Raw genomic sequence first — 14,414 nt, 5'->3', positions numbered from 1 at the left:
TTCTTCTGCTAAGGTAAAAGGGGCTGGGGTGAAATCCTCTTCCTCTCGTGACTCTGGCACATGGGTGTTTAAAAAACCTCTTAAGGACATTACCAATTCTGTGGTAGCTACTTCTGGTGGTGGTGGTGTTAAAAGTGGTTCTGTTTTACGGAGGCCTTGGATGAACAGAGCTGGGGCTAAACCTTTTCCTTGTCATGATATTGAACCTGTGGGGCTGCAAGTCAATGGCTCTGATGTTCAAGATGATGTTCGGGGAAAGTTTTCTTTTAATTTGGGTGGCTCTCTTTTTCCAAAGTTACCTTTGGGTAAGGGAGGGTTATTTTTTGGTCCTGAACCTCCTGATATCAGTGAGATGGGAATTAATGAGGTTGAGCCTTCTAATCCGAGTGATATGGATCATCAAGGTAATTTCTCTGAACATTGTGAGTCTGATGCTGGACTGGAAGCTGATAGCTCTTTTGAGAATGATGGTTTTGAAGCCGTTGAGGCTGAGCATGTGCAGATTTAGGTTTGTGCCTAATATTATCCCTCTTTATTATCTTTTTATGATGAATATTATTGCTTGGAATGTTCGAGGTGCTGGTAAAGATAGGTGTGCTAGTACTATTAAGGATCTAAAAAAGGCTTATGCCATTGATGTTTTTGCTATTCTCGAGCCTCGTATAAGTGGCCCTAGGGCTATCAGCGTTGCCCAGAGTTTGGGTTTTTCTCATTACCATATTGTTGATGCTTCTGGTTTTTCTGGGGGTGTTTGGTTATTGTGGAATGGGAACTCGGTATCTCTTCAAGTTGTTGCTCACTCTAGCCAATCTATCACTGCTTTAGTGTCTTTGAGGAATCATACGTGGCTCCTCACTGTGGTTTATGGAAACCCTTGCCCTGGGATTCGAGAGGCTTTATGGAAGTACTTTGATGGTCTTATTGAAGCTTCTAATCCGCCTTGGCTTGTTCTAGGCGATTTTAATGATATTATGAGTGTGGATGAGAAATGTGGGGGTAATTTAGACCATGGTGGTAAAAAGTTTGTTGAGTGGATTGATCGTAACCATTTGGTTGACCTGGGTTTCTCTGGGGCAAAGTTTACTTGGTGTAATAAACGGAATGCTGAAGGAATTATTTGGAAGAGGCTTGATAGGGGCCTCTGTAGTATTGATTGGCGTCTTTTGTTTCCAGAGGCTCACCTCATGCATCTTCCTAGGGTGAACTCGGATCACTGTCCTATTTTGGTGCGCCTTGACTCCAAGCATTATCCTAATAAAGCAAATGTACCTTTTCGCTTTCAAGCTATGTGGATGTCTCATCCTGATTTTAAGGAATTTGTCAAGAACCTTTGGAGCTCTGGTGATGGTAATGCTGTGCACAGAACAGCTAGTCTTGTGGCTCCGCTTGGTATTTGGAATCAGCAGGTTTTTGGGTGTTTATTTGCAAAGAAAAGGGGTCTGTTAGCTAGACTTGCAGGAATTCAAAAGAAGCTTTGCCATGAGCATAATCCTTTCCTTAGTGAGCTTGAGGTTGAGCTTACTAGAGATTACAATTTACTTCTAGATCAAGAAGAGACTTTTTGGCTGCAAAAGTCCAGGAATTCCTGGCTTAAAGAAGGGGATAGGAATACTCGGTTCTTCCATCTGTCTACAATTGTTAGACGAAGAAGGAATAAGTTGGAAGGGTTACATAATGAGTTAGGGGATTGGATTACTGAGAAACAGAGCATGAAACATATTATTGTGCATTATTTTCAAGGGTTGTTTTGTGCTTCTGATATGGTTGGTGACTATGCTTTGCTTCCTCAGTTGTTTCCTAACCTTGAAGAGGCTGAGCTTGAAGGTCTCAGTTGTCATGTTTCTATTGAAGAGATCAAGAATAGTGTGTTTGCGATTGGGAGATTAAAAACCCCAGGACCTGATGGTTTTCCAGCTCTGTTTTACCAAGATTATTGGGGGGTTTGCTCTGATGATATCATCTCATTTGTTAAGGATTGCTTTAATACCGCCACCCTTCCTGATCATTTGAATGAGACTCTGATTGCTTTGGTGCCTAAAGTGGAGAGGCCTACGTTTATGAATCAGCTTAGGCCTATTAGCCTTTGCAACACTCTTTATAAAGTGGTCTCTAAAATCCTTGTGGCTAGGCTTAGGTCGTGTATGACTAAGCTTGTCAGCCCTAGTCAAGTTAGTTTTGTCCCAGGGAGACAAATTACGGATAACATTATTGTTGCTCAAGAAGTGCTCCACAAGTTTAAATCTGCCAAAGGGAAGAAGGGTTTTATAGCTTGGAAAATTGACTTATCCAAAGCTTATGATGGTTTGCAATGGCCTTTTATTAGGGAGGTGCTCTGGGAAGTGGGCATTAGAGGAAGCATTTTGGAGTTGATTATGCAGTGTATTACTACTGTGCAATACAAGGCCATTCTTAATGGGGAGCTCACTGACTCGTTCTCTCCTCAGTGTGGTATTAGGCAGGGGGACCCTCTCTCCCCTTATATTTTTGTGTTGTGTATGGAAAAACTCTCTCATCTCATTCAGCAAAAGATTCAGGATAAAGCTTGGAAATCTATTAAGATTTGTCAAGGAGGTCCCCATATTTCTCATTTATTCTTTGCTGATGATTTAATCCTTTTTGGGGAAGCTACTATTGATCAAGCTTGGTTGATGAAACAATGTTTGGATGATTTCTGTCAGTTGTCCGGCCAGCGAGTTAGTTTTGAAAAGTCTATGATATGTGTTTCCCCTAATACGTGCTCTAATTTGGCTAATTCAATTGCTACGATAAGTGGTTCTCCTCTCACTACTAGCCTTGGTAAGTACCTTGGTGTCCCTCTTATCCATACTAGAGTTAATAAACATACGTATCAAGAGGTTATTGCTAAAGTTCAGAAGAGATTAGCCTCTTGGAAGAGCCATACGTTATCTATGGCTGGTAGAATCACTTTGCTTCAATCTGTTACTGCTGCAATTCCTATCTATACTATGCAAACTGCCATGTTGCCTATATCTGTCTGTGATAAATTGGATTAGCTCAACAGGAATTTTCTTTGGGGTCATACTAGTAATACTTCTAAAATCCATCTTGTCAACTGGGAGCAAGTGTGTAAACCTAAGGTTGTTGGTGGTTTAGGCATTAAAAGGTCTGCTTGGATGAACAAAGCTCTTTTGGCGAAGACTGGATGGAGACTTCTTCAACATGAGCAAGGCTTGTGGTCTCAGGTTTTCTATGCTAAGTATCTAAAACACCAGAGCATTTTAACTATGAAGGACTCTTATTTTCCTTGTAGCTCTAGTGTCTGGAGGGGTGTTTTATATGGTAATGCTGTCCTTTCCAAAGGTGTTAAGTGGAGAGTAGGTACAGGGGATAATGTGTTGTTTTGGACTGATAGGTGGCTGAGTTGTGGTCCTTTATATCAATATTCTCTCATTAATCTCTCTGAGGAAATGCTTCAGTTGAATGTTGGTGATTTTTTGGATGAGGGGGTCTGGGACTTTGACTGCTTAAGGGAATGTCTCCCTCTTCATATTGTCCAGTTAATCTTAAGTATTCATGCTGGTTTTAATGGCAGTGGGGCTGATAGATATATTTGGCAGTTCACGCCTAATGGTTCTTTCTCTGTTAATTCAGCTTATAGTTCCTTTTTACCTGCTGAGGCTTCAGTTAAATGGGATTGGCAGTTTCTTTGGAGGTTGCAGCTCCCTCCTAAGGTCAAAGCTTTTCTTTGGATTGTTTGTCATCAAAAGTTGCTGACTAATGTGCAAAGGCATAAGAGAGGTCTCACTCAGGTTCCTACTTGTCCTAGATGTGATTACCCTATGGAAACTATTGCTCATTTGTTTAAGGATTGTCCTTCCTCTTTGGCTATTTGGAATTGTCTTCAATTTGGAGATAATACTAGACCCGACATGATAGATTTTAAAGAGTGGCTGTTAAGGAATCTTCAGTCTAAAAGACAGGTTTATAATGGGGTGCCTTGGCCTCTGGTTTTTGCTCTTTATTTGTGGTTTATATGGAAATGGAGATGTAAAGGAATTTTTGAGCAAAGGTTTATTATGCCTGGTGATCCACATCATTTAATTCTTCAGTATGCTTTGGAGTGGTTTAATGCTACCAAACCTCCTTCCCCTTCGTATATGCCATCTGTGATTCAACTTCAGTGGAAAGCTCCTACTTATGGTGTTTGTAAAATTAACACTGATGGAAGTCGTAATAGTGAGTCTGGGTTTATTGGTGCTGGTGGTCTTTTAAGAGATAATGATGGTGCTTGGATTAAGGGCTTCTCTGTGAACCTGGGTGTTGGTTCTGTTCTTGAAGCTGAGTTGTGGGGCATTTTTTGGGGGCTTCAGTTGGCTTGGGAGTCTGACTTTCGTGTTGTGGAGGTGGAAAGTGACTCAAGTGTGGCTGTGGCTCTTATTTCTAGCTCTATTATTTCCACCCACCCTTTGTTTAGCCTTATTAGTTGTTGCAAGATTAAGGTGCAAGCTGATTGGAGATGTTCAATTAAGCATATCTTCAGAGAGCAGAATGTGGCGGCGGATGCTTTGGCGTCTAAGAGTTCTGCGTTTGGCCCTAGGGTGCAGTATTTTACTGAGGTGCCTACCTTTATGGTGTCTTGTTTGGCTGAGGATGCTAGTGGGATGTCTAGGTCCCGTGCTGTTCGTGTGTAGTCTGTTTGTTCTGGGCTTTTAGCCCCTCTTGTTACCAAAAAAAAAAAAAAAAAAAAGACATTCATGCTCCATTAGCAAGCTGATGCGCTCCTTGGGAAGAATGAGTCTTTACTTTTGTAATTTTTTTTTTTAAGGTTTCCCAGGGTATCCCCGCGCGACTGCGAAGACTAACTCCCTCGAGGTACGGTCAGGCGCAAAGCGGGGACCTCTCCCAACAGAGTCTGCTCTATTCGCAAGTGCCTGGGATCGAACCCAGGACCTCTTGTTTAAAGGATCCAAGCCCCTTCCACTTGGACCAACTCATGTTGGTACTTTTGTATTTATTTTAAGTTTGCAATTATTTAGCATTTTTTGGGTCAACATATATGGGCTATAAAAGATTTGTGTGCCTCTCTCAAATTTGGGCTATGTGTGTCGCCCTGGGCCAGGCCAGCTATGCAAATAGTCGTACTATCAATTTTATTAGCTTTTTTTTTGTTAAATTTGAGCATGTGCATGGCACATGGTGTATTGTTGAGGGTAAAAATCGAAAATTGCTTCACTCCTAGGGTACATAGGCGGGGTTGGGTTGGAGAGGTTATGGCTACTATGACAATGATAGGAAGAAGGTTTTTTAGTTTTTATTTTTATTTTTTTAGGTGAAAGGAATATTCAGATATTGGAAATTAATAAAAATAATATAAAAAATCATTTGGCCCTTGCATTTTACGGAAAAGATAATAAAATTGACGCATGACCATTTGTCCTAACGAAATTGAAGTTAAAGGACCATGGGAACTATTTTGGAAGTTGATGAACCAAAATGTGAATCATGTCAAAATTCATGGACCATTAGACCTAAAAACCAGTCTAATTATTTATTTATGCTATTCACCAAAGCCCTTCTCAGCTTCTCAGTTTCTCACTATCACTCACAGACTCACAACACATATAATATATTATATAGTCAATCTTAAATCAAAATATGCTAAGAGACAGATGAAGGCTTTGTTTTGTTTTTTTTTTTTGGTGTGGTTACGTTGGAGTTCAACCCTGGGGTTCGAACTGGGTGCCATGAGAGAAAAGGAAAGTCTTCGACCTTAGGGTTCGAATCGAACTGGAGTGCCATGTGGCTAGTGGGGAAGCCACCACCACTGTGGTATGAACCCGTTGGCACAGATGAAGGCTAAAACTCTCCCTTTTAATCATCAATAGGTAGTTTGAAATAATTGAACCAATTCGTTTTGTCTTTCAGCAATCTTGGCATCTCATAAAACTCCCCCTCTACTCTTCTTGATTCACATTTATACATAATCAACTCTAAGGCACCATGTATGTAATGTACTTCCAGGTTCAAGGCCCCTAATCTTATTTATATATATATAGTCCCTTTATATTGAGGAATTCCTTAAATAAATTTATTTGAGGGATACCATTTAGGGTACCCTACAAATTTTTTTTCAACGATCAAAACTATCTATTTTTTAAGTCTATAATTTTTTAGATCATCCTTGCAAAAAATTAGACAAATCGGAAATCGTTTCAACATCCAATTGTGTCTTACAAAATCAATGAACACAGTGTTTCAAGAAAGTATTAAAATTTCAAGAACTCAATTGAGTGGTCAAATGATATCGGATTCAAGTATTTTTTGTAGAGATGATCTTTGAATGATTATCTAAAAAATAGATGGTTTGGATTAGTGGAATACAATGTGGAGTGGGGCCCTACAAGGGTATCCCTCAAATAAACTTATTCGATATATATATATATATATATATATATATATATTCATGACCAAAACCTTAATTAAGCAAGCACCCATTGCAACAAATATAATGCAATTAATTGATATCAGAAGAAATTAGCTAGGGAGGGAGGGAGAGGGAGGGACAACCACACACCTAATTTTCTATTACAATAACTAATCATCACTAGATTCCAGATTGAGGAACAAACCTCTAGAATCTAGATGGATCATGGAAGATTACATGCCAGAAAGTAAAACTCAGGTAATTCTAATTTATAAAGTACGTACACTACGTAGGAGGAACAAGTCCTAGACTTGTAATTAATTCAGGCACACAGGCCGGGGCTGCTGACTTGTTCAATGTGTGCATCAAGCTCTTCGTATGCTTTCAGGGAGTTTGCAGTGAATTTTTCCATGGCCATTAATGTCTGCTTCAGATCCCATACTAGATTCCTTGATCCATTATTATTCTCTCTCTCTCCACCCTCCTCTTGTGCTGCCTGCAAACTCAAACCAATAATATTCTTTTTTCCTCTACCTCGCATCAGCACCTTTTGCATTATCCTTTGCTCCTCCTCCTCCTCCCCCTCCTCCACAAGTCTTAGTTTCCTTGCTACATCTTTGTTTTCAATTACCATTCTTTGCAGCAATGTTTCTGCATCAACGTTGTGTTCCATTAAAAGAAAATGTATACGAGTGTAAAATCCCCGGATAGCTTCAATAACTTCCCTCCCTGAGAGTCTATCCATAGCTTGAGACCACTGATTACATATCACAAAAGCTGGGGGTGCACCGAGTCTACCAGGAGACAGAGGTAATACTACTGCAGCATCACCCTCCTCATCTGACTGCGGTGATGGTTCCTGTAGAAGACATCTGAGAAGCCAACCATTTAATGCTTTTACATACCCCTTTTGGGTGGCAATCCAATTGGAGAAGCATACATTCCAGTTTTGAAGCTCTAACTTGAGTTGAATTGCGGTTTCAAGATCATGCGCACCGTTCAACTTCGCGTTGGATATTGCAATTGCATCCAAACCCTTGGAGGCTCCCGCAATTGCTTGGTATTGACTCTTGTGACATTCTACCATACCTTTCCACATTCCAAGTAATCTGCACAAGAAGTCAATTATCCATACCATATGATCATGATGTGTAGTATATTGTGACATTTTGTATGAGTTGTACCTACTCTACTCAGTCAAAACAGAATTCAATCAATCAGATATACTCGTGATACGTACCTGTGAATGAATTCAACAATCTGCGGCCACAACTCCTCGTCCCTCAACTTGTTTATGGTAACTGATATTTTGTCAACAATATGAATTGCAATTTTCATTTTTGTTGAAACATTGAGAAGTGCAGTCCGAACAGATTCAATTTTAGGAGACTCAGCGGTGGCCTTATTGTGTTCCAATTGTTTCAGCATTCTACTCTTCTTCTCATGCGTTACGCGCAATCTTTCCTCAGCCTAATTCGTTTCATTATAAGCAAGCAGGATGTATAAAATCATAAATGACATTGACAACAAATTTAAGTGCAGATGAATATGCTAAAAAGCCTTTTAAAAAAAACCTATGACAGATTAAGCATACCTTGACTTCGTCGTAAAGTTTCTTTTCCCACAAGAAGAGCGTCTTCAGAGTGTAAGATAGGCTCTGTGAGCTCATCACCAAGCCTTCATGGTTACCAAAGCCATACTCTGTTTCTCCAAAACGAACGCATCAGATTAGTTATTTTAATTTTATTTTATTTGGAAAGGAAGAGAAAAAGAGAGATTATACCCTGATGAAGAGAAATTGTGTGATGGTGAGACTGCAGCGACTTCAAAACTTGATTGCCGGACTCAGACGCTCTGTCAAACAGAAGGTGAAGCTCTCGCATGGCCTCTGCTTCTGCAGAGACACCCTGTTTGATCTGTTCGTTCTGTTTGTTGTGTTTGACAGACGTGACCGAATGAATCGTCTTCTTACTCTTCTCTTTCGGCCTAGTCTGTTGTTCTTGCTGCTGTCCAATGTCATTATTAATATTAATATTGTTATGTTTGATTTTGTCAGCAGCAGGAGTAGCAGCTTCTTCAGGCTCCAAATGAGTAGAAGAATAAAGTGGGGATGGTGGGTATCTCTCCCTGTCGTAGGCGTCAAAGAAATTAAACAAATCCCAAGTGGAGCTGATTGGTGACGGTGGCGGAGGAGGGGGTTTGGAAGCCAAGCCACCGCGTAAATTCCTGTAATATTCATCATCATCATTAACTGGAGTTGGCGCTTCGTCCGACTGTTTACGGGGGCCCTTGCGTTCGGTTTCGGAGTCCGAGTCGGAAGGGAATTGGAGGTGCGAGGCCGAGTCGGATTCTGATTCTGATTCTGGTGGTCCATTACAATTACAATGATTCTGAATGGTATTAACATCATCGAAGAAACGGTGGAGAGCGGGGCCAAGTGTCCTGAGGGAGGCCAAGTAAGCCACGTGAGCATCGGACATGGCTTGGGTTTGGCTGAGAGCTTTCTCCAGGAACTTGCACCGGTCACGGCATAAAGCCACCGCCGGAAGATCCTCCACCTTTGAGGCGGCGCACCCCATGTTCACAAGTCTTGACACAACACTGAAAGGGAGAGACAGAGAGAGTGAATAAAATAATTACGAAATGAAATAAATAAATAGTAGGAAGACACTGCGCTGCGGGACACTAGACCAACAATATTCTCTGATTTTCTCTGTTTTGGGTTTTCAGAGTGCACAACTTAAGTAGATACAGGAGGCTTAATTGGTAATTTGGCATTTTTATGGGCATGCGCGTGAGTTTTAATTATCTTTCTTTCCTTCCTTAATTGTGTGTGTTTGTTTGTGTGTAAGGCTGTTGAGGCCGAGGCAGGAAAATATAACGTCTCTTTGCAGCGTTGCCCCTTCTTTTTATGATGTTTATATTATCTTCTTATCTGCACTCATTCATACACACTGAAACGGGAATGGGATTGAAGTTGAAGGCCATCCATTTTGCATTATGATACATTTGAAAACTGCTTAAAATAAAAAAGGCATGTTTTTTTTATTTTTAAAATTTCAGGTTCAAAACAAAGAAAGATGATTCATATGTAAAAGGTTTCTGCCAAAAAGAGAAAATAGGGAAAAGCGTCAAATAATGAATTATGATGTCCAATTAATGACAAATTATGGCAAGTAACCGTTATGGCATGCATGTGGAACTGTAGAAGCAAATTTGGTAAGGAAAAGAAAGGAAATAATTCAAAATAACCATAGGATTGGTAGGTAGGTAGGTCTAATAGTAAGCATATGAAGTCAAGGTAACAAAGAGAGTGCTCCGCTAGTGATGTTTTAAAAAGCGGTTAGATTCTTGAATCTGACCAAGATATCTTTCACAAAAGGAGGAGATGCTGCTGCAGCGGCATATTCTCATATATCATATAGGGGATTATGGATATATGGGAAGGATATAGGTGGTGCAATTCCAACTGGATCAACTTTGTCTGATTCTGTTCGTGTCTCACTTTTCTGCTTTGCTTTTCAAGTGGGGGTGGGGAGACGTACGGAGACGACCAGGAGAAGAAAAAAGAACCAGAAGACATGGTCCCTGACCCTCTCTGTGTGTACGTTTACATACATGTATTGATTTGATATTGAATCCCATAAACTATGCATTTCTGGGGTTTAGATAAAGCCACACTTTCTTCTACCTCTCCTCCACCCATCCATGTCGATCCTTTCAAGAAAAATAAAAAAAAAACATCATTGGATTGGAGGAGCCAAGAGCCAAGAGCCAAGAGCCAAGAGCCAAGAGGGAGGATTTGTTTCTGAACGAGACGAGAGCATAATGCATTGGTTGGTTAAGACTTAAGAGCCCTTAAGAGCCCAATAAACAAATTACAATAGAGTCACGTATCCAATTAAGTCCATGGTCATCAATCCTGGGCAGCCCATGCCAAAATCTACGCATTACTTTCACCCTGTTAGTTAACTTATCTTTTCTTTTTTTCTTGAATATTTATATTTTCTTTATAGCTAGCACAACTGAAATGAGTAAAAATCTGCCTTCCATTCAATTCAACCTCGGAAAAATAACAGATGCATATAAAAATACACTAGCCAATAAACCCTTTTTTTAATTACCAATCCTATTTAATAATTGGCGATATGGACCCGGAAAATTAAAGGAGCTACCTCAATAATTAACCTGAAAATTCATGCACTACGCCTTTTCCCTCTTTTTCACATGATTAGTCGTTCGCTAATCATCACTATCTAGCTAGTTGGGTATGTGACACACGCACATTAGTTATTAGTATTAGCTAATTAGCTAGCTAGGGAATACTTAGGGACCATAGATACCCCCTTACCTCTCTACTATATATATATATATATGTGCGCGCCCAAGTTGGTTTGGAAGAAGGAAAACATGCATAGAAAATACAACTAATATAATTAATTAATTTGAAGACATAAGCAAGCAATTGATCGACTGTAATTTACACAAGAAATTAATTAATCCCGAACTTAGAGTAGGGTGAGAGTGTTAAGCAGCGAAACCCTTGCGTTAATCAAACTCCTGAAAACTGTTTCAGAGCAAGTTTCAATGGCGGCGATAGAGACCTCCAATTCCTGCATTCTCTTCAATGTTATTTTCACCTCTTCCTCTCCTTTCTTTCTTAAATTTCGTAAGCTCTCAACTCCAATATTATTGACTTGTACTACTTTAATCCTACTATGATCCTCCTCGCCATCCTCAACAGCCTCCTTGCACCTCATCAACCCCATTGAAAATAATATTCCCATCCACGACCACCTTGACGACAAGATGTTCGATTTTGATGATGACGTTGTTGGGCCGCCGGATGAGAGTGCTGCAGCAATTCCGTTAAACAGGGCAAGAGACACCGTCACCGTCACTTGAACGACCTCGCTCATAACCTCAGCCAGCTCATGATTAACAATATTACTAGTAGAATAGTAATTACTGTCGCCGACAGGCTCCAACGGCGCGGCTGCAGGTCCTGGCCGTCTAACAATACAACGAACTGCTTTGACAAGGTTGATCATTTCCTTGGCCATTCTCTTTCTAGCTTTGACGTACAATGCTATCTGGGAGTCGTCTCTCTTCCTCAAAGCGACTTGAGCTGCAGAGTTGTCCTGTTTGAGAGCGAAAACTGAGGTACGGAAGATTCCATAGACGTCAACAAAGCGAAGGAATTGGTCTAGAAGGTTGTCGAGCCAGCAGCAGGCGGCGGAGTGGGAGCGCAGGCGGCGGAGGGAGTCTTGGGTTTGAGGAAGGCGGAGAGTGTCGTCAAGGCAGTGGTGCAAGTCTTTGAGGCGGGTCAAGCCTTGGCAGAGCCAATCGGAGAAGGAGAAAGAGGCCGTCGCCCATGATTGAAGGTGAGCGATGTGATCCTTGAGCTGGGAAATCAAAGGGTGAGATCTGGTTGGGAGACTGATGGATCTGGTGTGATGAGAGAACATGGGTGCTCGCACTTTGGCCTGACGGTTATTTGGATTGATTTTGTTGGGGAAAGAAAGCGACCGACGGAAAACGCCCGTCATAATGTCTTCGAGTTACGTACGTACAGCTACAGGCTGGAGGCTTTATATATATATATAGGGTTGTAGAACGCTGTTGAGATCGACATGTATATATATACTGTGTATGTGGATGATCAATAATCAAAAATCAATAATAATATTATTCATTGGATGAATTGATGATCTATTCTATGGGCAAGTTAACTTAATCATACAGCTGATCGCTGAGCTGTTTTTATATCTTCTTCCTTCTACTCCACAGTCTACTCCCTCAATCAATCATATGGTGCCGGAGAGGGAACAGTTCCACGTGGTCAGTTCAATCTTTCTTTTTCTTTTAATTAGGTAGCTAATTCTTTATTTTTATTTTTCTTTTCTTATACAACTTGTGCAAATAATTCTGAAAGATAAAACTTTTTAAGAAAAATTAATAAGAAACGCTTGCAGTCAGAGTCAGTCATAAATTGGGGTGTGTCTACGGTCAACTGAGTCTGACCATTGACCAGGCTGGAATCCCAGCAACGTCTTTAGCTCTTAATAATTGAAGTTAAATAAAATAATATTTAACCAGCTAGATGGCCTCCAAACGCAGCGTTGCAACATGCATGCTTCATCATATACGACATGACAGACATGCCTGACCTGAAGAATGTCAAATAATTATTATAGGTGTTCATTTTATATTTACACAAGAATTCGAAATTAAGTCAGAAATTCCGTGTCCCAACACGGGCCATGACTCCCATCCCTCTCTTTAGGCATTATTTTATTATATATAACGGCGACGTGAAGTGAAGATGGTATATATAGGCTTAGCATATGGATGATCAAGTATATTTTGTCAAACGGTAGGGATGGATCATCAAATATATATATATATTAACGGTGGAGTGTTTCACGTTTGTATTTTTGCAAAGTCATGATAATAAAGATAAATTAAACACACATGCCGTTAGATTATACACAGTGGCATTGAGTCACCCCACGATATAGAATAGGAAGGTATCTTGTTTTTATTTATTTATGATTTTTGAAAACCTTTTATATTGAGATGAGTGATAATATATTAAATTCACACAGACACTACACAGATGCTAAAATTCGAACCAAAACCTTTCTTAAAGTAACAATTGCTCCAAATCACTATCCTAATGAATCCTTTGTAGGAAGGTATCTTGTTTACTTATTATAACAACCAAGAAAGTGTCACATTCATATCAGTATTTATTTTATTAATTTTCAGGACATGCGGTGGATTGGTCCAGAAAAGCTAGAGTGTTGGAGGTCGGTGTTTTGTTAAAATATGGTTGATAAATATATATATATATATATATATATATATAATATAGGGTTTGGTATTGCACGTAAATTGTAATGAAAGGGAGAGAGGATGGTTGAGGTTTAGGGTGGTTGACGGTGCTCAACAGTAACGAATATAATAATGAATGAGATTACCACTACGTATGTTTTGACTCAGCTTATGCCAACCAAAATTATGATTGGATTGGGCTGTCTATTATTATTTATTAGCGTCCAATCCAACTTTTCAAGGGAGAATTATTTGGGGGCAATATAATTTATAAGCTAGAGATGAGCTTATTGTTATTATTATTATATATACAAATTAAAGAATATATCAACTGGCACAAAAGAAAGAATGAATGATGTAGAATGGCGGAAAATGTGTTATGATGATGAGGTTGAGGAAATTAAGAAAATAGACGATGAGGATAAGTTGTGCACTCTGATCAGTCTCAGCTGTTCCTGTTTTTTAGTACTAGCACTAGTACTATGCATGCATGGATGACATTTGGCAGCTCACTTTTTTGCCACTTCACCATTAAACCAGACACGTATCAATAACGGCGCCGTGGAGTATAGGTCATATATGTGGTTCTATATATATCGATTTCAAGTAAGTAGAGAGATTAGCTAGTGAGTAGATAGAAAGATTTGATTTGCTGAATTAATAATAATGGATGATGATCATCATCAAAAAGTGGAAGAGGAGAGGGAGAAGCAGAGAAGGGAGGAGGTAAAGCAGAAAGAGAAGGAAGAGGGATCAAGGATGAAGCCACTAACATACGAAGCCTACGGTGGTGGAATGTACGGTAGAGACGAGGGTGAAACTGAAATTGCGGCAAAACCAAAAGCCAATAAGCCACCGGCCAGTGAGACGCAGAGTGCTGACGGACCTGATGAAGCCACCACCCAACCCCGCAAGCATCCACCCCCACCATCCACCGGCGACCAAGACCTTGATATCACTGGCCAAACCTATATTCAGTAATTAGTACAATATCAATATATTGCACTGTATCTGCCTACTATATAGTTCAATTTACCCCTCTTTCCATTTCCATTTCCATGTAAAATAAATAAATAAATTTTCTAAACTTGTACTTGAAGAACCACTACACAGTCACACTCATACTAGTGCTTTTTGTTGTTTTGGTTTATGTGTTTAAGTTGTAGCCATTTTACCATGACCTTTTTTATTG

At 39.9% G+C, this 14,414-nt stretch overlaps 3 protein-coding genes across 3 annotated transcripts; 1 reads left to right on the top strand and 2 right to left on the bottom strand.

Moving 5' to 3' along the window:
• Window positions 1-6,457: 6,457 nt before the first annotated feature.
• Window positions 6,458-9,267, bottom strand: LOC110753608 (uncharacterized). The gene is made up of 4 exons (XM_021954542.2): window positions 8,169-9,267; window positions 7,980-8,086; window positions 7,626-7,855; window positions 6,458-7,494 (listed from the first exon to the last, which is right to left on the bottom strand). Exons 1-4 carry the CDS (start codon window positions 8,962-8,964, stop codon window positions 6,708-6,710), a joined length of 1,920 nt encoding a protein of 639 aa, XP_021810234.2. The 5' UTR covers window positions 8,965-9,267; the 3' UTR covers window positions 6,458-6,707.
• Window positions 9,268-10,857: 1,590 nt separating this feature from the next.
• LOC110753618 (DUF241 domain protein (DUF241)) lies at window positions 10,858-11,965 on the bottom strand. Its single transcript, XM_021954553.2, has one exon. The coding sequence runs from the start codon at window positions 11,932-11,934 to the stop codon at window positions 10,894-10,896; it is 1,041 nt and encodes a 346-aa protein (XP_021810245.2). The 5' UTR covers window positions 11,935-11,965; the 3' UTR covers window positions 10,858-10,893.
• Window positions 11,966-13,846: 1,881 nt separating this feature from the next.
• Window positions 13,847-14,300, top strand: LOC110753619 (transcription activator-like protein). Its single transcript, XM_021954555.2, has one exon. It carries the CDS (start codon window positions 13,889-13,891, stop codon window positions 14,201-14,203), a length of 315 nt encoding a protein of 104 aa, XP_021810247.1. The 5' UTR covers window positions 13,847-13,888; the 3' UTR covers window positions 14,204-14,300.
• The last annotated feature ends 114 nt before the right edge of the window (window positions 14,301-14,414 follow it).

The sequence above is a fragment of the Prunus avium genome, chromosome 1 (genome assembly GCF_965620075.1).
Source record: "Prunus avium chromosome 1, drPruAviu1.hap1.1, whole genome shotgun sequence".
Classification (NCBI taxonomy): Eukaryota; Viridiplantae; Streptophyta; class Magnoliopsida; order Rosales; family Rosaceae; genus Prunus; species Prunus avium.
This window is presented reverse-complemented; position numbering and strand designations above follow the sequence as displayed.

Coding starts and splice junctions, on each gene's coding strand:
- LOC110753618 (XM_021954553.2), bottom strand. CDS start 11,934: ATGACGGGCGTTTTCCGTCGGTCGCTTTCTTTCCCCAACAAAATCAAT.
- LOC110753608 (XM_021954542.2), bottom strand. CDS start 8,964: ATGGGGTGCGCCGCCTCAAAGGTGGAGGATCTTCCGGCGGTGGCTTTA. Junction 7,856..7,979: donor AACTTTACGACGAAGTCAAG/GTATGCTTAATC, acceptor GAAACGAATTAG/GCTGAGGAAAGATTGCGCGT. Junction 7,495..7,625: donor ATTGTTGAATTCATTCACAG/GTACGTATCACG, acceptor CTTCTTGTGCAG/ATTACTTGGAATGTGGAAAG.
- LOC110753619 (XM_021954555.2), top strand. CDS start 13,889: ATGGATGATGATCATCATCAAAAAGTGGAAGAGGAGAGGGAGAAGCAG.